We start from the raw sequence: 22,181 nt of genomic DNA, 5'->3' as shown, positions 1-22,181 counted from the left end.
AGTCAAACCAAAGCTTCACACCTCCGGCTAACGGGTAGTTTCCTCCCTCTCGCTGCTCTAAGGTGAGCAGCTCAGCTTTGACAGTATTTGTGTGAAAAGGCATTTTAACGTGTTAATTAAATCTCCAGACATTGCCGTCTAGCTTAGAGGCCTTTTCTCTGAGAGCACTGGCAGTGATGAGAGAGCAGCCTTGTGGTTTCTCTTCCTCCTCACCTGCTCAGTCAGGTTTCTACCGGCTGAGCTCTTCCTCCACATCGATCACGTTGACCCTCTGCTTCTCATCCCTCACCTCATTGCTATTTTTTCTTCTTTTTTTTCAATCACATTCAGTTGCAGAGGCTCTCCGCCTAAATAATGCAGGTGTGAGAGATGAAGGTGAGACCTCATTTGCCGGATGCCAAAGAAGAAGAAGTCAGTCGTGCATGTATTCTGTATACGACTGTACGCATTGCATTCAACTCACTCAGCGCCTCCGGACGCGTCTCCCAGCGTCTGCAACGCCGTGAGCCTCGGCTCCTCCCCGTCGTCTATAAGCGCTGCCAGCAGGCGGCTGAGCAGATGGTCTCACGCGGGGATGAGAGGGTGCAGCTTCATGTCTGAGTGAATGGCATCGGTGGACAGAAGCAAAGGAATACGGCTCGGCTGCTGTCGCCCAGTAAGGTGAGAGGGTGAGTGTCGAGTGTGGACGTTTTTTTAATTATTTTAACCTAAATATTGAACTTTCCCTATCATCTCCGGGGCTGATTCATGCCACAGAGACGGTGTGAGGTCTACTGTCTACAGGTAACTGTGAGGCTGAATGACTGCACGTTGGAGAAGAAAACAACTTTTTCATGATTGATTTTTGGTGTATTTATGGAATAGGGCTTTTCTCAGTATATCTATGAAATTGCTACAAAAAACAATCAATTATTTTCTCCAAAAGCTCTGCTGATTCACAGAAAAACTCACTCTGATCTCGCTGAGAGTGAATTTCATGTGATTGCTCGACTTCGATGATTACATTCAGCTCCCATGGTGCAGTTTTACTGTGTTTAATGTAATGTAAAGTAAAGTAATGCAATTTAAAGTAATATAATGTAATGTAAAGTAAAGTAATGCAATTTAAAGTAATATAATGTAATGTAATGTAAAGTAATGCAATTTAAAGTAAAGTAATGAAATTTAATGTAATGTAAATTAATGTATAGTAAAGTAATGTAATTTAAAGTAATTTAATGTAATGTAGAGTAATATAATGTAATGTAAAGTAATGCAATTTAAAGTAAAGTAATGTAAAGTAAAGTAATGTAATGTAAAGTAATATAATGTAATGTAAATTAATGTAAAAGTAAGTAAATGTAATTTAAAGTAAGTACATTTTTTTGTAGACTGGGTGAATTTTACATTGGCACAGTTATTTTTATGATAATCGATTAGAGAGGTTTTTAAGGACGGGATATAAATAGTGTAACAGCTCATTTTTAAGGCAAATTCCATAAAAAACACAAAACAAACATTAGATGTCGTTACATTTCATGTGAGAATGAAATTAGATAGACTGATGCTTTTACGTATGGTGTTCACACATCAAATTGACTCAGATTTCTTTCTTATGAAACAGTAATTATTGATTCATAACATGCCATAAAATAAAAATAATCACTTAGTCGCCCCGGCCTCCGTCGGGCTCTGATTTGACGCTCGATGTCGAGCGAGCGCATCAACCAGAAAAACAATTTAAATCAAGTCGTCCTTCCGGAACGAGCTTCATCTCACGCAGGGTTTTAAACCGTAAGTACTTTTCCCGAATCCATCAAGATGTGTAAAACCCGCGGAGTCAATAACGACCTCATTCCATCGCCTTGCAGGCGGAAGATTGATGGAACCAATTTGGCGAGCCACGACCAGATTGGCCGTTCCGGTCGGCGTGAGAGAGCATACGCTCGCCAGAATCAACCCGCGGTGATAAAGAGAAGAAGAAGAAGAAAAAAAACAAGAATTGGACTATTGATTTCTGGAAGGGTCGTATTGTTTTATGTGATTACCAATTGATTCCCTGTTGTGCTCTGCAGGAATGCCCTCCGACTGGAATGTGTTCTGCTTCTATCATCAGTGAATGGATATTGGGTGTCGAAGCCAAAGCGCATGCACATGAAAGGTAATCCGTGTGTCTCTCCCACGCACAGATATCGCCATGACCCAGATGTTCAACGCCACCTGGGAGGGCTCCAACCCTTCCAACTCCTCCAGATTGCTGGAAACCCCTCGGACCCGGCAGAGCGTCACCTACGTGGATTTCTACCTGCACAATCCCTCCGTGGCCGCGGTCTTCACCGTGTCCTACCTGCTCATCTTCCTGGTGTGCATGGCGGGCAACGGGGTGGTGTGCTTCATCGTGCTGCGCAGCCGCAACATGCGCTCGGTCACCAACCTCTTCATCCTCAACCTCGCCATCAGCGACCTGCTGGTCGGCATCTTCTGCATGCCGACCACGCTGGTGGACAACATCATCACGGGTCAGGATCCGTTTGATTCCCACATCTGATGTTATGGCTGAATCAAAGCTTATGAAAGGAGGAAGTGTGTTTTGTCTTTTCTTCTTCTCTTCTCCTGCAGGATGGCCGTTCGGCAGCGTCCTGTGTAAGCTGAGCGGTATGGTTCAAGGGATATCCGTGTCGGCGTCTGTGTTCACGCTGGTGGCAATATCCGTTGACAGGTAAGGGCCGGGACAGCATTGCTGGTTATGATGCTTTCATTATTATTATGCTTGCAAAAGACTTATTTTCCCCCTCGTGCATTTCCTGCAATCCCCCTTGCGTCAGGTTCCGCTGCATCGTCTACCCTTTCAAGCAGAAGCTGACCATCGCCACCTCAAAGCTAATCATCGTGGTCATCTGGGTCCTCGCCGTGTCCATCATGTGTCCCTCGGGGGTCATGCTGCAGGTCACCAAGGAGCAGAGGGTGCGGATCGTGATCAGCGGCAACAACGACACGCGCCCGTTCTACTGGTGCCGGGAGAACTGGCCCAATCAGGAGATGCGTAAGATCTACACCACCGTCCTCTTCGCTAACATCTACCTGGCTCCGCTCAGCCTCATCGTCATCATGTACGCCCGCATCGGCGTCGCCCTCTGCAAGACGGCCATTCCTCAGACGAGGGCCAGCGGGAGCGTGTCCGAGGACGGCGGCGGCAGCGGCGGCGGCGGCCACCGCAAGCCGAGCGCGGAGGGCCGTCGCGCCGTTTCCAAGAGGAAGAACCGGGTGATAATGATGCTGCTGGTGGTGGCGCTGCTCTTCATCTTGTCCTGGCTTCCTCTGTGGACGCTGATGATGCTGAGCGACTACGGCAGCCTGACGGAGCACCAGTACCGCGTCATCAACATCTACGCGTACCCGTTGGCTCACTGGTTGGCCTTCTTCAACAGCAGCGTCAACCCCATCATCTACGGGTTCTTCAACGAGAACTTCCGCAGAGGCTTTCAGGCCGCTTTCAAATTCCAGCTGTGCTCCGAGGGCATCAGGCGCCAGAGGACCTACTCCAACCGGATCCGGGGGAACGCCGTGCTCCCAGCGCTCCCAGTGCTCCCAGTGCTCCCAGTGCAGACCGCTGTCCTCAGTAGGCGGCGCTCAGGAGTCAAGTCAGTGTTAGTGGGCAATGGGAAGTGCTCAGGTCCGGAAGGAGGGAGCCTGGCTGCTAGAAGTCCCAACAAAGAGCAGGACCTGGCCATGGAGGACCTGGAAAAGGTGTCCCATGTTTAGAGCGCCTGAACCTGGACACGTTCACACGACCCTGAGGCTCCTGGAGAACCATGTGCTGCATTTCAATGAAGATTAGGACTCAGACGTACCTGATTAAACTCCATGTACATCTATCTGGGAAGTGAATGTTCTCGCAAGGACCGCAAGCTTTGTCGTCGTGAATCCGTCTGAAGTGTGTTTTGTGGAGTGTATTAAGCAAAGAACAAGATAAAGAAAGCAAATTTTGGTTTAAAAGCTTAAATATTCTAAATCAGCAACAATCAAAGTGTAAAAATACATCGTTATTAGTATATGCTTTGTCTGAAATACACAAGGAGAGCAACTGTATCTGCGTTTAGAGATGTGCAGCCGGTCACTTTGAAGTTTGGTAGTTGCATTATGTGTTTCCTGTGATTCCTTCACAATAAAAGCCTGTTGTTGGCCAGTTGGAGGATGTTAATGTGCAGCAGCGGAAGGTGGCATGAGATTTCTTTGTGTTGATTCTTTTGGATTGTGGTTTTGTTGTTCACACACTGTAAAGTAAACTGTAAAGTAAACCTATCATACTTTGTTAACGCCAGTTACAAATCCCCCTTTGCAGGTGATGATACCTGTGAGATTGGCGCAGTTCGACTTTTATCGCTCCGAACATATAACTCCAACTCCGGAAAGTTTTTAATGTTTCAGGACGAATGCATTTTTGGCAATTTAAGAGATACCGTGCAAGGAACAGCACACCTGCCATGGGGTGAAGTGCACGGCGGCGAGATGAGACTCCTCCAGTCGGATGAGTGCATGTTCTATCTAGAGCCTCGAGGCGATGGCATCGAACCGCCGGCTGTGACGAGCGGCAGCCGGGGAAGAGGATCACAGGCTCCCTTGGAAAGCTTCTCCCTGCCTCCTCGTCTCCTGCTTCCTGTGAACCTTTTTAAAACACCGCCATGTCAAAAGAGATAAGAGTTACATGGATTAGCATACTAGCACACATTAGCATTCATGAGGAGGAAAGAAGAGGAAGAAGTGTGCAAAGTAGAACCTCACCTGAAAGTAGAGCAGATAAAGATGATGAAATAACTTTAAATCAACACTATCGTGCCACAGAATGAGAGTGTTATGTTGTTATTGCAACGCTAATGTCTGTGTACATGTACAGCATTGTTGTCAAATTAAAGATATTTTCTGGATAATAGAGTTTGTGCCCTTTTTCCTCATGCAATGATGTAATTAATCAGTGCTGATGCTGATAGCATGTCCAGCTAAGAGTGCTCATATTAAATAGATCTTCATTATAAAATGCTTGTATTAACTCACTATCAGCAAAAACAATGTGTTTTTGTGCCAAAATCTTAAATCTTGAGTTTTCTGCCACTAGGGGTGCTATGGAGCATCCAAAAGAAGAACACAAACTAGCAAACATGATTATTATTATTATGTATTTATATGTTTTTTGTATTAGGATAATTAATTAATAATATGTATTTATTACTATTTAAAATATATTTTCAAAACATTGTGTTTTCTCATGTTTTATGAGGAACTTTATTAGACCTTGACGATACACACATACGTTTGGAGACACTGGGCGGGAAAAAATACCCTCCACCTTTAAGGCCTTTAAAAATTTGACAAATTATAATGAATAAATAATTAACCTTTATTTATTCATCACAATTCAATGCAGCATAACAAATAAAACACACAAGGGAAGGGAGAAAATGTGTGTTTTTATCATCAAAAAATGAATAAAATCATAAAAGTTGTCAGTTAGAGGCAATATTAAAAAGATGCATTTGAGTTGTCACTTCACACTTAGTCACTGAGTCAGCAATTCTGATATTTAAAGGCAGAGTGTTTCATATTGTCATGAAGGATTAAAGTATTATAATAACCTTGGGAGCGGTTAAACGAGCAGCTGAGGCTCTTGGGGTTTATGGAAGATCATAAAGCGACCGGGGGTCTGGTATTAAAGGGGAGGAGGCCTTTTAGTGCCCGACAAATGAAGAGGAAGACTTTTAAAATCAATGTGATAAGACGCAGGGAGCCAGAGTGGTAAGACAGGAAGGTACATGATCTCTTAACTTCTGTTAATACTGCGTTCTGATTGGTCGGTAGCTTTGCATTGGGCCAGCGTACAACACTCACAGTCCTGAAGATGACTAGAAACTAAATATGAATGCTGTGTTCTGCATCTTGTTGCCTCAGGACAGGTCTCACCTTCGCTATAGTGTGAAGTGACAAAAGGCAGTTTTGGACGATGAATTAAAATTAGCTTTAAAATGAAGCTCAGAATGTAAAATGACAAAAAGTGGGAAACTGCGTCTGCGTTGGAGAATAATCAAAAGATCGAGCCATGATATGCACACATATAATCAATACTGGATCAGTATATTTCAGATTATTTTGATGATATTTGCTGTACTTTAATATATTTTTTGGGTTCTCAGCTTATCGCCACATAGATCGCAATGGACAGGCTTCTTTCTTTTATCACCACAAGAAGGATGTAAGGAATCCTAAAAGGATCAAACTGAAAGTGCATGGATGCAACCGCATGTGTGAACCTGTCTGTCTTTATACACATTCATATTTTGGCTCATTACATACTTTGATATCTGTATTTGAAGAAGATATGATTAGCGATATTTTACTCCCAATGTTCTCTGCTGCTTTCTGATAGTTTTCTATAATGAAAAAATAAAATGAGCAGTTGCAAGACAGAACGTTGCTGCTGTTGATTATTATTCCTACATGGCAGCAGCAATGCTTCAGAGAACGAGTAAAGGTTACAGGAGAGGAAAAGTGGTCGGTAAATATATGACTTCATTACAAAAACATGACTTTGGGATTGGTTTACAAATTTAAGTATTTTTCTTCTATTTCCCTGCGGTTTATTTTTACGACTTAAAACTCTTCTGTCTAAACGGGTAAGCCTCCTGTATTACATATTCATCTTTTTGTCAACAAATCCTCTGAATTAATGTCCTAAAACACCGGAGCTGCCAGGAGGACATGTTAGTCTGCGCCACACTCACCTGGGACTGTGCCGGCTGATTGGGCTTCAAACATATAGCATGCCAGATATGTGTGATAACTTCTAGTAACTATCCTTTATAAACTATGGATGCATTTCTAAGTAAAGGAGATATTTATTCTCACAAACAAGCTCCGCCCACCAGGCTCCTGGACGGAGAGGCCCGCTCACAAAGGGGTTGATTTGGCCGGCCTTCATCGTGTGTATTGCAGCTACAGGGCGCCTGCAGGACAGCTGCACATCTGATACAGACAAGACAACATGCATGGGTTAAGTAGACCTGAACGACAGAGGAGTGACCACGGGATCACAGAGGGAAGAGACGTGAAATGACCTCTGGGTCAAAGTGATCTCCTCTAACAGCAACTCTGAAATCCTCCAACAGATGGACAGAGACGGAGTGCTTTGAAATGAGTTGCACTGAGGTGATGATCACCACTGGTGATATTACACCTGTTCAACAAGAGCACTACAGACAGGTGTGTCTGCACCGACCACGGCTGTAATGTCAGATTGAATGGATAGAAATACTCGTAGACAGAGCTCGGGTCAGTTAGTCGCACATGCAGCTGTCTTACTTTTATGTGCACATCAAGAAGAGACATTGTAATGCGTACCAGAAACAGGAGTACAGTTGTTGGTTCCTTGTGTTCCCTGTAGTCAATGATGGCGGATAAAAGAATCGGAAAAAGGACTTGGAAACTTAGTGTTCAATAGTTCCGTCTCTTTCGACAGAGAAATAAATAAATGAAATAGCTGGCAGTCATCCTCAGGGAGGGACTGTTTGAAAAAAAGGCAAAAATAAATACAAACATGTCATAAATGATGCAAAATAAAAATAAAAAAACCTGAAGCGTACAATTTAAATTAAATGTTGGTGTTGACATTTTCCTCCAAAGACCGACCATGAAAAAAATAATGAGGTTGAATGTGATCAGCTGATATGAAAGGGGATTAGCAAAGGCCACCATGATGTATTAAATGTGTTTCCTGTTGGTACAGAGAAATGGATTGTCTCCACAGATTAGAGTCCCCTCCTGGGCGCACTAATCTCCAGAAGCCATTAGTGCGTCTCCACCTTCAGCAGCGTCTCTGTCCTCCTCCATTAGGTCTGCGTATCATTTCATGTGCCGTTTCCATCATAAGCCACTTTGTTTCCCAGAGCTGTTGACGGTGAGCCCACACGCCTTTTAGCACTCTGTTATCTGCTGCTCTGAGAGGATCTTTTTACTTCTGACACTTGGACATCGATTCATTCAGTTACTCTCGTTCTACCCGAGGAACCCTGCAAAAATATTATGATATGAGCTTTCAATCAGAATCAGAATCATTTATTGCCTTGTATGTTTTCACATACAAGGAGTGCAAGAATGGGAGCATGAACTATACAATTAAATTATACTTAATATATATATATGTATATATATATATATATATATATATATATATATATATATATATACATATATATATATATATATATATATACGTATATATATATATATATATATATATATATATATATATATATATATACGTATATATATATATATATATATATATATATATATATATATATATATATATATATATATATATATATATATATTGACAAAGATGCTGAACTATGTAGTTCCATGCACCCCTGCTGTGCTGCTTCTAAATGATTTTTCCGGACTGGAATGATCACAGCATCTAAAACGCATCTTATAAACCAGCCTGACAGCCGCAAAAACAATGCTGGCCATGCGCTAGAGTCCACCTCATACTATAGGAAACGCCAGTGGTTAGCTAGTTATGCTGATGTTGTGAACATGGAACTCTCAATAGCTGGAATACATGGTGCTAGAGAAAAAACTATCTTATCCAACGATGTATGGAACTGTATCGTAATATATTCCCTTGTATAATATTTGAAGATGTATGAGGGGGGAATTAACACTATTTATATGTGAGGGTGTATATGTGTTTATGTGCGTATATGTATTTGTATGTATACGCATATATACCCTTATGTACATGTAGTGTGCACATCTTTCTTTATATATATATATATATATATATATATATATATATATATATATATATATATATATATATATATATATATCTAAGAAAATCAATACAAAGCAAATAACCCTGAGGTCAGAACATAGAACCTTGAGGTCAGAGCATCATTTTGGAATTAGCTGATTTTCCTCCTCTTCTTCAAAGTCACTGTCAGTCTCTGAATCTTCACACACACACACACACACACACACACACACACACACACACACACACACACACACACACACACGTATGTTGGGTACATATTAGAATAGATGGGAGTGAGGTTACGGATAAACTTGCTAAAAATGTCCTTTAACAAAAATGATATTTTAGAAATGAGTTTTGGGAGGTCAGAAGCTAAATCAGTAATACGACACAGAATAATAACATATTGGCAAGACATTTCAAATAATGAGAATAAGAGTAGGAATGATAACAAAGTGAGAAGTGTTGACACTAAATGTAGAGAAGAAGTTAATTTTTGCAGATTAAGATTAGGATAAAAGTCAGATATGCAGCTGTAATGAAACTGTTGAACATGTGCTGATAAGTACAGGAAGTTCAGTGTAGAAAGTGTGTTTAAAATGACAAATGTCATGAAGTCATGGTGTTACACTCCGGTACAGTAGGTGGCGGTATGCACCATAAACTTTGGTTTGTAGTCAGCCAATAAAACTAAAGAGAAGAAGAAGAAGTATGACGGCCTCTGCACCTGAGGCTGTGGACACTCACCAGCTGAAAGAGGTTGTCTTGATGATAATTGCCCCGGTAACAAGGAATAAAAACACCCCCACTGCCCAGAGCCAGCATCCAGTCATGATGGCTTTCTTCTGGCAAGGTGCACTGCTCTGGAGCCTGGCTGCTGCCGTGTCAGTGTATGCAGGTAATATTCTAACAAAATGCTGGAAAAAGTTTTTTTTTTTTTTCTTCAGTAGCAACTTGCCTTTGTGTTGCGTCTCCTTCCAGACATGCAGCTGGACTGCGGAGCCGATGCTGTGACCCTGGTGTGGAGGGTGGGCCGGTCCCGGGCCGACCCCTCGCTCTTCCGTCTGGGGAACTGCTTCCCCACCAGCTTCTCGGCCACCGAGGCCGTCTTCGCCGTGAACTTCGAGGATTGTAACTTCAGGAGAATTGTGCGTAGAAGCTCCACATTACCTGCAAGTCGAGTCCTCTGTATTCCCTGCAGCGCGGTAACTTGTGTCTCTCGTAGGTAACTGGGGATCTCTTGATGTTCACCAATGATCTGACCTACAGTTCCCCTCATGACTCTGACGCTCTGGCCTTCACTCACCTTGTCGTCTGTTCATATGAGAGGTGGCTGTTCACACTACTTCACATTGAGTTTGCTAAAATGGCAGCTGTTGCTTTACGGCATTGGTTTTGTTGCAGGCCTGAAGACTGGTACCCTCGGCTTTACACCCCAATTTTCAACACGTACGGCTTCGGAGATCTAGAGTTCCACTTCGGCCTCATGAATGGTGGGTGTGAAGCGTGACTTCACTGCAGGTGGCGGCTCTCCCGGTGACTCCTGTAACGTATCGACTCTCCTCTTTACTGCTGTAGCCGACTTCTCCGGCCCTGCTGAATCCACTACCTTTGCCCTGGGCTCCTTTATCCCGATCATGGCCAGCGTGACGCAGAAGACCCATCAGCCCTTGCTGCTGTTTCTTGAGCAATGCGTAGCGGCGACCACACCGGAGCTGCAGCCGGGAAGCGCTTTATACCAGATAATCGCCAATGACGGGTAATCTGGCTTCACGTTGCATCATTTTGTTGTCCTGAAATCAGACGTAACACGACGACCGTTTGACCCTCACAGGTGTCTTGTGGACAGTCTGGTATCGCGCTCCAAATTCGAACAAAGGCAAAAATCAACGGAGATCCACCTTTCCCTTCAAGCCTTTAGGTTTGGTCTCGGCGACGAGGTAATGCTAACTTTTGCACGTTCATTTTTAGATTCAGGGCTTTGTTGTGTGAACTGGAAGCTCACGTCTCCACTCAACAGGTGTTCATCCACTGTAAACTCGTGGCTTGGGATCCCAACCGCCTGGACAGCAGCAAGAAGGCCTGCCACTATGTGAAGGAGCATGGGTAAACAGTCCCTGGAAACACACATTCACAGAAGGTTCTATGGGCTCAATCTGACTGAGAATAATGTTCCGACTCTTCTTCTCCGACCCTCATGAACACAGCTGGGAGCAGCTGGACAACTCTGCATCCCGCAACCTCTGTGCCTGCTGTGACTCTGACTGCAAGTCCAGGAGGGTCAGGAGTTTAGCGTCAGGTATTGGTGCGACTTCTGCGTCGTCAACTTGTGTGGTTTGACTTGTACTTAAACCGTTCATGTATTTTTAAACAGGGAAGCATGGTATGGCACAAAAAGCTGTCCTCGGGCCACTGACCATCACTGATGTGAATTTCTGACTTATTCTTCAGGTAAGTTTTAATAATTGCACTTTACATTAATCGTTAACGACTACTTAACCCGGTGTTTTGTTCTCCAACAGGAATGGATCCATGTTGCTCACTGGCTCCTTCAATCTGAATTGGATTTTTATTATTGGTTTTATAAACTTCTAAAAGTGTAATGCCAATAAAGATATAACTATACTTGAAAGCTCTCCACGTTTTATTCTTCTGCTGGTAGTTGTCTTAAAGATGTGTTTTGTTTGCGCTTCAGTTTTTTATTTTCAAGAAACCTACATTATCTTGAACCACATGCAGTCAGGTCCATAAGTTTTTGAAATGTTAATTATTTGCGTGACTGCCATAGATTTGAAAGCAGTCAATATGTGGTTGAAGTAGTAGACGTTCAGCTATTTCAATAAATAACCAAACTATCACATTAACAGTATAGGAATTGCAACCATTTTTACACTTTTTCAGAAGTAATTGGACCATTATCTTACAAATGGTTGGGTGGCCTGTTCCTCGGTATAGGTCTGGAGATTTCTAGGGCTGCAACTAACGACTATTTTATTATCGGTTGCTTATTTTTCGATGACTCGGATAGAAAAGCAAAACATTACTTTCCAACCCTTTGTTCAAAAACGGAAGTGACAGTGCAAAACATGTTCAGAACGCACAAACAGGTTGCTCCTTGAACATCCCTGAGCTGTTAATTAAACAAATTAGATTAAAATGGACTAACACTAAAAACATACATGTATGCTTTACATCTGCCAAATGTGGGCCCTTTTTTTTTTTTTTACAGTAATTGATCTCCTTGGAGCAGAGGCTGCTTTAGCATGCCTTGCTTTATCAATATGTATGAAACACTGGGACAGAGGGAAGCTGTACTGCTCCTCTCACGTCTGTTTTGACCGAAACCTCCAGGCCCAGCTCCATCTCATCTCAGCTCTGCATCAAGCTGTGCTCCAAATAGAGTCCTTCCTTAAACTATTTAATTCTGGGCCTCTTACGACCACGAACTGACATTGTTGGCTAAGCCCAACTACGTGATTTGATTCAGTCTACTTTGAGTAAAAAAACAACCTGCAGCCAGATCCTCCGGTGTCGATTAAACGTTAACGAGTGACAGCGTGAACTGAACCAGACCGGGGGGTGACGGCATGTTTCACCACGTTACGATTTTCTACAAGCAAGACTGAACTGTAACGGAACGTAACTTTAACGACAACCAAAACACGTTAGCTAACGTGATAGCTAGCTTGAGGGAAATGAAGCCGCTGTAGACATCTTAACGCTGGTTGGCCAAGACTCGACACGTCACATCCAAGATGTTCTATTTTTGCTAAGATCAAGATCTAGACGTTTCTCAGTCTCTCACTCCAATCTCAGACACGCTGGCGGCCAGTTGCTCTGCTCTTTTTTTTTTCTCTCCGCGACTTTATGACTGCTGTAATAATCGCGCGACACAACGAATCGATAATGAAATTCGTTGCCAACACTTTTGCTAAACGAATTATATCGATTCGTTGTTGCAGCCCTAGAGATTTCAAAATGTTTTTGGTAACTGATGCAGGGAACTCTCAGCATGAGGACCAAATGGGTGTCAATGCAAGTGAAGGATGTCCTTAAAGGCTGAAAAGCTACACAACCGATGGGGCAGAAACATTAGGATTGTTTGGTAAATTCTTAAAAATACAGAATCTACTGTGGCAAGCTCACCAACCCCGAAAGGCCTGGAAGAACACGGAAGAGGTGTAAAGTAGATGAACTAATTCTGTCCTTGTTGGAGAAAAACCCTTCATAACATGAACACTCTGGACCAGGTAGGCATCATTGTCAACGTCTACAATCAAGAGATGCCTTCATGAATCTGAATATAAAGGGTTTACAACAAGGTGGAATGCGGAAGGCCAGATTAGACTTTGCCAGATAAAAAGGCTGGATAAGCCTGAGTTTTAGATGACGGTTCTTTGGAAGATGAAACTAAGGTTAACTTGTACCAGAATGATGGGAAGCGAAAAGTGTTAGGAGGAGAGAAACCGCTCCTGATCCGAAGAAAATCACATCACTAATTTAACTTGGTGGCACAGTGCCATGGGCTTGTATGGCTATCAAAGGAACTTGGCCACTGGTGTTCATTGAGCATGTTGTAGCTATTGAGAAGTAGCAGGATGAGTTTTGAGGTTTTTAGGGGTTTACTATCTGCTCAGATTCAGCCAAATGCGGCAAAACTGATTGGACGGCACTTCTCAGTACGGATAATGACCCAAAACCTACTGTGAAAAGAGCCCAAGAGCTTAAGGCAAATAAATAGAATATTCTTCAATGGCCAAGTCAGTCACGTGATCTCAACTCAAGTGAGCATGCTTTTCATTTACTTGAGATAAAGTGAAGGCAGAAAGATCCACAAACAAGCAGCACCTGGAGGGGCTGCAGTAAAGGCCTGGCAAAGCATCTCAAGGGAGGAAACTCAGTGTTTGGTGATGACCTTGCGTGAAAGACTTCAGGCAATCATTGACTGCAAAGGATTTTCCTCCAAGTATTTATAATGATCATTATATTCACTATTATGTTAGTTTGTCCAATTACTTATATATATGTATACTTAATAACATATTTAATACAATTACGTATGTGGGATTGGACTACAGATATACAGAGAACAACTCGGGTGTTACACTCCGGTACAGTAGGTGGCGGTATGCACCATAAACGTTGGTTTGTAGTCAGCCAATAACACTAAAGAGAAGAAGAAGAAGTATGACGGCCTCTGCACCTGAGGCTGTGGACACTCACCAGCTGAAAGAGGTTGTCTTGATGATAATTGCCCCGGTAACAAGGAATAAAAACACCCCCACTGCCCAGAGCCAGCATCCAGTCATGATGGCTTTCTTCTGGCAAGGTGCACTGCTCTGGAGCCTGGCTGCTGCCGTGTCAGTGTATGCAGGTAATATTCTAACAAAATGCTGGAAAAGGTTTTGTTTTTTTTCTTCAGTAGCAACTTGCCTTTGTGTTGCGTCTCCTTCCAGACATGCAGCTGGACTGCGGAGCCGATGCTGTGACCCTGGTGTGGAGGGTGGGCCGGTCCCGGGCCGACCCCTCGCTCTTCCGTCTGGGGAACTGCTTCCCCACCAGCTTCTCGGCCACCGAGGCCGTCTTTGCCGTGGACTTCGAGGATTGTAACTTCAGGAGAATTGTGCGTAGAAGCTCCACATTACCTGCAAGCCGAGTCCTCTGTATTCCCTGCAGCGCGGTAACTTGTGTCTCTCGTAGGTAACTGGGGATCTCTTGATGTTCACCAATGATCTGACCTACAGTTCCCCTCATGACTCTGACGCTCTGGCCTTCACTCACCTTGTCGTCTGTTCATATGAGAGGTGGCTGTTCACACTACTTCACATTGAGTTTGCTAAAATGGCAGCTGTTGCTTTACGGCATTGGTTTTGTTGCAGGCCTGAAGACTGGTACCCTCGGCTTTACACCCCAATTTTCAACACGTACGGCTTCGGAGATCTAGAGTTCCACTTCGGCCTCATGAATGGTGGGTGTGAAGCGTGACTTCACTGCAGGTGGCGGCTCTCCCGGTGACTCCTGTAACGTATCGACTCTCCTCTTTACTGCTGTAGCCGACTTCTCCGGCCCTGCTGAATCCACTACCTTTGCCCTGGGCTCCTTTATCCCGATCATGGCCAGCGTGACGCAGAAGACCCATCAGCCCTTGCTGCTGTTTCTTGAGCAATGCGTAGCGGCAACCACACCGGAGCTGCAGCCGGGAAGCGCTTTATACCCGATAATCGCCAATGACGGGTAATCTGGCTTCACGTTGCATCATTTTGTTGTCCTGAACTCAGACGTAACACAAAGACTGTTTGACCCTCACAGGTGTCTTGTGGACAGTCTGGTATCGCGCTCCAAATTCGAACAAAGGCAAAAATCAACGGAGATCCACCTTTCCCTTCAAGCCTTTAGGTTTGGGCTCGGCGACGAGGTAATGCTAACTTTTGCACGTTCATTTTTAGATTCAGGGCTTTGTTGTGTGAACTGGAAGCTCACGTCTCCACTCAACAGGTGTTCATCCACTGTAAACTCGTGGCTTGGGATCCCAACCGCCTGGACAGCAGCAAGAAGGCCTGCCACTATGTGAAGGAGCATGGGTAAACAGTCCCTGGAAACACACATTCACAGAAGGTTCTATGGGCTCAATCTGACTGAGAATAATGTTCCGACTCTTCTTCTCCGACCCTCATGAACACAGCTGGGAGCAGCTGGACAACTCTGCATCCCGCAACCTCTGTGCCTGCTGTGACTCTGACTGCAAGTCCAGGAGGGTCAGGAGTTTAGCGTCAGGTATTGGTGCGACTTCTGCGTCGTCAACTTGTGTGGTTTGACTTGTACTTAAACCGTTCATGTATTTTTAAACAGGGAAGCATGGTATGGCACAAAAAGCTGTCCTCGGGCCACTGACCATCACTGATGTGAATTTCTGACTTATTCTTCAGGTAAGTTTTAACTTTACATTGCACTTTACATTAATCGGTAACGACTACTTAACCCGGTGTTTTGTTCTCCAACAGGAATGGATCCATGTTGCTCACTGGCTCCTTCAATCTGAATTGGATTTTTATTATTGGTTTTATAAACTTCTAAAAGTGTAATGCCTCCCTGCATTTCAGATTGTAATAATGCCAATAAAGATGTAACTATACTTGAAAGCTCTCCACGTTTTAGTCTTCTGCTGGTAGTTGTCTTAAAGATGTGTTTTGTTTGCGCTTCAGTGTTTTATTTTCAAGAAACCTACATTATCTTGAACCACATGCAGTCAGGTCCATAAGTATTTGAAATGTTACTTATTTGCGTGACTGCCATAGATTTTAAAGCAGTCAATATGTGGTTGAAGTAGTAGACGTTCAGCTATTTCAATAAGTAACAAAACTATCACATTAACAGTCTAGGAATTGCAACCATTTTTACTCTCAGAAGTAATTGGACCATTATCTTACAAATGGTTGGGTGGCCTGTTCCTCGGTATAGGTCTGGAGATTTCTAGGGCTGGAACTAACGGCTATTTTAATAATCGTTTTTTTTATTGGATTTAAAAAAAACATTAATTTCCAACCATTTGTTCAAAAACAGAAGTGACAGTGCAAAACAGGTTGCTCCTTGAACATCCCTGAGCTGTTAATTAAACAAATTAGATTAAAATGGACTAACACTAAAAACATACATGTATGCTTTAGATCTGCCAAATGTGGGCCCTTTTTTTTTTTTTTACTGTAATTGATCTCCTTGGAGCAGAGGCTGCTTTATCAATATGTATGAAACACTGGGACAGAGGGAAGCTGTACTGCTCCTCTCACGTCTGTTTTGACCGAAACCTCCAGGCCCAGCTCCACCTCATCTCAGCTCTGCATCAAGCTGTGCTCCATATAGAGTCCTCTTCCTTAAACTATTTCATTCTGGGCCTCTTACGACCACGAACTGACGTTGTTGGCTAAGCCCAACTACGTGATTTGATTCAGTCTACTTTGAGTAAAAAAACAACCTGCAGCCAGATCCTCCGGTGTGCCGGTTTAACGTTAGCGAGTGACAGCGTGAACTGAACCAGACCGGGGGGTGACGGCATGTTTCACCACGTTACGGTTTTCTACAAGCAAGACTGAACTGTAACGGAACGTAACTTTAACGACAACCAAAACACGTTAGCTAACGTGATAGCTAGCTTGAGGGAAATGACGCCGCTGTAGACATCTTAACGCTGGTTGGCCAAGACTCGACACGTCACATCCAAGATGTTCTATTTTTGCTAAGATCACAACCTCAGCATTTCTCAGTCTCTCACTCCAATCTCAGACACGCTGGCGGCCAGTTGCTCTGCTCCGCTCTTTTTTTTTTTTCTCCGCGACTTTATGACTGCTGTAATAATCGCGCGACACAACGAATCGATAATGAAATTCGTTGCCAACACTTTTGCTAATCGATTTTATCGATTCGTTGTTGCAGCCCTAGAGATTTCAAAATGTTTTTGGTAACTGATGCAGGGAACTCTCAGCATGAGGACCAAATGGGTGTCAATGCAAGTGAAGGATGTCCTTAAAGGCTGAAAAGCTACACAACCGATGGGGCAGAAACATTAGGATTGTTTGGTAAATTCTTAAAAATACAGAATCTACTGTGGCAAGCTCACCAACCCCGAAAGGCCTGGAAGAACACGGAAGAGGTGTAAAGTAGATGAACTGATTCTGTCCTTGTTGGAGAAAAACCCTTCATAACATGAACACTCTGGACCAGGTAGGCATCATTGTCAACGTCTACAATCAAGAGATGTCTTCATGAATCTGAATACAGAGGGTTTACAACAAGGTGGAACACTGAAGAACAGGAAGGCCAGATTAGACTTTGCCAGATGAAAAGGCTGGATAATCCTGAGTTTTAGATGACGGTTCTTTGGAAGATGAAACTAAGGTTAACTTGTTCCAGAATGATGGGAAGCGAAAAGTGTAAGGAGGAAAGAAACCGCTCCTGATCCGAAGAAAATCACATCACTAATTTAACATGGTGGCACAGTGCCATGGGCTTGTATGGCTATCAAAGGAACTTGGCCACTGGTGTTCATTGAGCATGTTGTAGCTATTGAGAAGTAGCAGGATGAGTTTTGAGGTTTTTAGGGGTTTACTATCTGCTCAGATTCAGCCAAATGCGGCAAAACTGATTGGACGGCACTTCTCAGTACGGATAATGACCCAAAACCGACTGTGAAAAGAGCCCAAGAGCTTAAGGCAAATAAATGGAATATTCTTCAATGGCCAAGTCAGTCACGTGATCTCAACTCAAGTGAGCATGCTTTTCATTTACTTGAGATAAACGTGAAGGCAGAAGGACCCACAAACAAGCAGCACCTGGAGGGGCTGCAGTAAAGGCCTGGCAAAGCATCTCAAGGGAGGAAACTCAATGTTTGGTGATGACCTTGCGTGAAAGACTTCAGGCAATCATTGACTGCAAAGGATTTTCCTCCAAGTATTTATAATGATCATTATATTCACTATTATGTTAGTTTGTCCAATTACTTATATATATGTATACTTAATAACATATTTAATACAATTACGTATGTGGGATTGGACTACAGGTATACAGAGAACAACTCGGGTGTTACACTCCGGTACAGTAGGTGGCGGTATGCACCATAAACGTTGGTGTGTAGTCCGCCAATAACACTAAAGAGAAGAAGAAGAAGTATGACGGCCTCTGCACCTGAGGCTGTGGACACTCACCAGCTGAAAGAGGTTGTCTTGATGAAAATTGCCCCGGTAACAAGGAATAAAAACACCCCCACTGCCCAGAGCCAGCATCCAGTCATGATGGCTTTCTTCTGGCAAGGTGCACTGCTCTGGAGCCTGGCTGCTGCTGCCGCCGTGTCAGTGTATGCAGGTAATATTCTAACAAAATGCTGGAAAAAGTTTTGTTTTTTTCTTCAGTAGCAACTTGCCTTTGTGTTGCGTCTCCTTCCAGACATGCAGCTGGACTGCGGAGCCGATGCTGTGACCCTGGTGTGGAGGGTGGGCCGGTCCCGGGCCGACCCCTCGCTCTTCCGTCTGGGGAACTGCTTCCCCACCAGCTTCTCGGCCACCGAGGCCGTCTTCGCCGTGAACTTCGAGGATTGTAACTTCAGGAGAATTGTGCGTAGAAGCTCCACATTACCTGCAAGTCGAGTCCTCTGTATTCCCTGCAGCGCGGTAACTTGTGTCTCTCGTAGGTAACTGGGGATCTCTTGATGTTCACCAATGATCTGACCTACAGTTCCCCTCATGACTCTGACGCTCTGGCCTTCACTCACCTTGTCGTCTGTTCATATGAGAGGTGGCTGTTCACACTACTTCACATTGAGTTTGCTAAAATGGCAGCTGTTGCTTTACGGCATTGGTTTTGTTGCAGGCCTGAAGACTGGTACCCTCGGCTTTACACCCCAATTTTCAACACGTACGGCTTCGGAGATCTAGAGTTCCACTTCGGCCTCATGAATGGTGGGTGTGAAGCGTGACTTCACTGCAGGTGGCGGCTCTCCCGGTGACTCCTGTAACGTATCGACTCTCCTCTTTACTGCTGTAGCCGACTTCTCCGGCCCTGCTGAATCCACTACCTTTGCCCTGGGCTCCTTTATCCCGATCATGGCCAGCGTGACGCAGAAGACCCATCAGCCCTTGCTGCTGTTTCTTGAGCAATGCGTAGCGTCGACCACACCGGAGCTGCAGCCGGGAAGCGCTTTATACCAGATAATCGCCAATGACGGGTAATCTGGCTTCACGTTGCATCATTTTGTTGTCCTGAACTCAGACGTAACACGACGACTGTTTGACCCTCACAGGTGTCTTGTGGACAGTCTGGTATCGCGCTCCAAATTCGAACAAAGGCAAAAATCAACGGAGATCCACCTTTCCCTTCAAGCATTTAGGTTTGGTCTCGGCGACGAGGTAATGCTAACTTTTGCACGTTCATTTTTAGATTCAGGGCTTTGTTGTGTGAACTGGAAGCTCACGTCTCCACTCAACAGGTGTTCATCCACTGTAAACTCGTGGCTTGGGATCCCAACCGCCTGGACAGCAGCAAGAAGGCCTGCCACTATGTGAAGGAGCATGGGTAAACAGTCCCTGGAAACACACATTCACAGAAGGTTCTATGGGCTCAATCTGACTGAGAATAATGTTCCGACTCTTCTTCTCCGACCCTCATGAACACAGCTGGGCGCAGCTGGACAACTCTGCATCCCGCAACCTCTGTGCCTGCTGTGACTCTGACTGCAAGTCCAGGAGGGTCAGGAGTTTAGCGTCAGGTATTGGTGCGACTTCTGCGTCGTCAATTTGTGTGGTTTGACTTGTACTTAAACCGTTCATGTATTTTTAAACAGGGAAGCATGGTATGGCACAAAAAGCTGTCCTCGGGCCACTGACCATCACTGATGTGAATTTCTGACTTATTCTTCAGGTAAGTTTTAACTTTACATTGCACTTTACATTAATCGGTAACGACTACTTAACCCGGTGTTTTGTTCTCCAACAGGAATGGATCCATGTCGCTCACTGGCTCCTTCAATCTGAATGTGATTTTTATTATTGGTTTTATTTACTTCTAAAAGTGTAATGCCGCCCTGCATTTCAGATTGTAATAATGCCAATAAAGATATAACTATACTTGCAAGCTCTCCACATTTTAGTCTTTTTGGGATTGGAATATAGAGAACAACTGGGGAAACCAATTAGACAAATAATATTATCCCTGAGGAAAACAAAGAATATTTCGTATCGTTTATTTTGCTTGTCCATGTAAAGAAAGCATGGAAGTGTTTTCATCCATCCAACAGAAGCAATTTGGGCTGAATGCTAACGTCAGCATACGCACAAGCAGATTCTTAGCACTATTATAAGTTATGCAAGCTAACGTATGCTACTTAGCGAAGACCCCATTATCAGACAGCGTCAAGTTGCAGGCGAGAAACGTGATTAACTAAAAACTGAGTGGCAGTTTTACCAAAGATCATTCCGTTTACGTGTAAACTAAAAAAAATGTCAGTTTCTTACGAAAAGTTTTAGTGCGATCGGCACACAAATGTCACGTCAACGTTGACCTGCAAAACATTTTAAGTTCCAGGATCCTAAAATCACACAACTTGCAGGTTTATTTGTTCATTAGCATCTGTCTTTCTGTGGTAAACCCTCAAGTCTTTGCTAACAGATGCCTTCTGCTGTCTATGCGTTGATACTTGACTATCTTCAGACAGACATTATTTTTAGACCCAGTCCCAACTGAAACTGCAGTTTAAAGCTCCAGTAAGATTTTATATTCAGACTCCCTGAGGAGTGAAAGGTTTGCATTAACACAGAATCCCTCAGGCTGCAGCTTCTTTCAGCCCATGTTGCTGAATCTGAACATCTCGTTAATATAGAACCTGCCATCTGAAATACTCAAACGTATATAGTGTGTATGCTACCTTTACTGTGTGACGCAGTGGAGAATCAATGTAAAACAATGAATATCTGCTCGGGAACATGTAAGCTACATAAAGAGTTGAGGTGACAGGAGCTGCCTGCAGAGTTCATAGCTTCTGTTGAGGCGCAGATTAAAGAGGTGACAAAGAAATTCTTCTGCAAGAGCACAGCGGCCTCGTTAATTCTTAAATGGAAGAAGTTTGGAACAACCAGGTGTCTTCTTAGCGCAGACTAGCCAGCCAAACTGGCCTCAGACCAGGGTCAATGGTTCACCTTCCCACAGGACGAGGACTCTGTGAGACCGAGCCGGGCTCAGCAAGGCTTAGGGATAACTCTGTCCTTGAGTGGCTCAGCAGGAGCCGGGACTTGAACCCAATCAAACAGCGCTGGAGTGACCTGAAAGTGGCTCTCCACCCACGGGGCTCCAACGCCTGCAGAAAATCCCCATATCCAGGCGTGTGAAGCACTGCGCTTCAAACGGTCGATGGTGCTTTCAAGTGACGTTGATTGACGCAATTTCCCCTGTTGAGTGTCCGAGGAAAAATATGAAAGTAAAAAGGTCTAACTATTATAGCATGCTCTTAACAAAGGAGAGAACATTTAACACATCTCATTCAAAAAGAGTATATAACATAGCAACTTATAGCGTCCTATGAATTTTATGCATTGGCAGTATTACCAAATAAGGTAGTGAAACCTCCTCTGTCCAACTCTGGTGACAGGATGATTTATGTATTCTGGTGTATAAAAGAGGGGGTAGGAATGCATGTTTTTTGGGGGTGCCTGGCAATTCTGTGCAGGAGTAGACAAGAGAGAAGAGGTGTTCATTCACCAGCTCTAAAAACTTAACCCTTTCTCTTAGTTACTTAATATGCATCTTTACTAGAAAAGGAGAAAAATCAGATTGGACCTGTCCCAGCCCTTAGGGGTTGGGACAGGTCTCCAGCTTTAGAGTCTGGAAGAAACTTCTGCTATCAGGAGGGGGG

General features: G+C 43.9%; 4 protein-coding genes across 4 annotated transcripts; all 4 read left to right on the top strand.

Moving 5' to 3' along the window:
• Nucleotides 1–2,176: 2,176 nt before the first annotated feature.
• Nucleotides 2,177–3,741, top strand: LOC306751645 (neuropeptide FF receptor 2; the record flags this gene model as incomplete). The annotated part of the gene is made up of 3 exons (XM_079235259.1): nt 2,177–2,498; nt 2,599–2,698; nt 2,805–3,741. The coding sequence occupies 3 exons, from the start codon at nt 2,177–2,179 to the stop codon at nt 3,739–3,741; spliced, it is 1,359 nt and encodes a 452-aa protein (XP_079091385.1).
• A 5,881-nt stretch (nt 3,742–9,622) lies between these two features.
• Nucleotides 9,623–11,204, top strand: LOC306751644 (zona pellucida sperm-binding protein 3-like; the record flags this gene model as incomplete). The annotated part of the gene is made up of 9 exons (XM_079235258.1): nt 9,623–9,686; nt 9,770–9,936; nt 10,014–10,117; nt 10,193–10,281; nt 10,367–10,547; nt 10,623–10,728; nt 10,809–10,894; nt 10,996–11,068; nt 11,163–11,204. The coding sequence occupies 9 exons, from the start codon at nt 9,623–9,625 to the stop codon at nt 11,202–11,204; spliced, it is 912 nt and encodes a 303-aa protein (XP_079091384.1).
• Nucleotides 11,205–14,098: 2,894 nt separating this feature from the next.
• On the top strand, nt 14,099–15,679 carry LOC306751643 (zona pellucida sperm-binding protein 3-like; the record flags this gene model as incomplete). Its single annotated transcript, XM_079235257.1, has 9 exons — nt 14,099–14,162; nt 14,245–14,411; nt 14,489–14,592; nt 14,668–14,756; nt 14,842–15,022; nt 15,098–15,203; nt 15,284–15,369; nt 15,471–15,543; nt 15,638–15,679. The coding sequence occupies 9 exons, from the start codon at nt 14,099–14,101 to the stop codon at nt 15,677–15,679; spliced, it is 912 nt and encodes a 303-aa protein (XP_079091383.1).
• Nucleotides 15,680–18,450: 2,771 nt separating this feature from the next.
• LOC306751641 (zona pellucida sperm-binding protein 3-like) lies at nt 18,451–20,159 on the top strand (the record flags this gene model as incomplete). Its single annotated transcript, XM_079235255.1, has 9 exons — nt 18,451–18,643; nt 18,725–18,891; nt 18,969–19,072; nt 19,148–19,236; nt 19,322–19,502; nt 19,578–19,683; nt 19,764–19,849; nt 19,951–20,023; nt 20,118–20,159. The coding sequence occupies 9 exons, from the start codon at nt 18,451–18,453 to the stop codon at nt 20,157–20,159; spliced, it is 1,041 nt and encodes a 346-aa protein (XP_079091381.1).
• Between the last annotated feature and the right edge of the window lie 2,022 nt (nt 20,160–22,181).

The sequence above is a fragment of the Taurulus bubalis genome (assembly GCF_910589615.1).
Source record: "Taurulus bubalis genome assembly, chromosome: 19".
NCBI lineage: Eukaryota > Metazoa > Chordata > Actinopteri > Perciformes > Cottidae > Taurulus > Taurulus bubalis.
The sequence above is the reverse complement of the archived record's forward strand: the minus strand, read 5'-3'. Positions and strand labels throughout refer to the sequence as shown.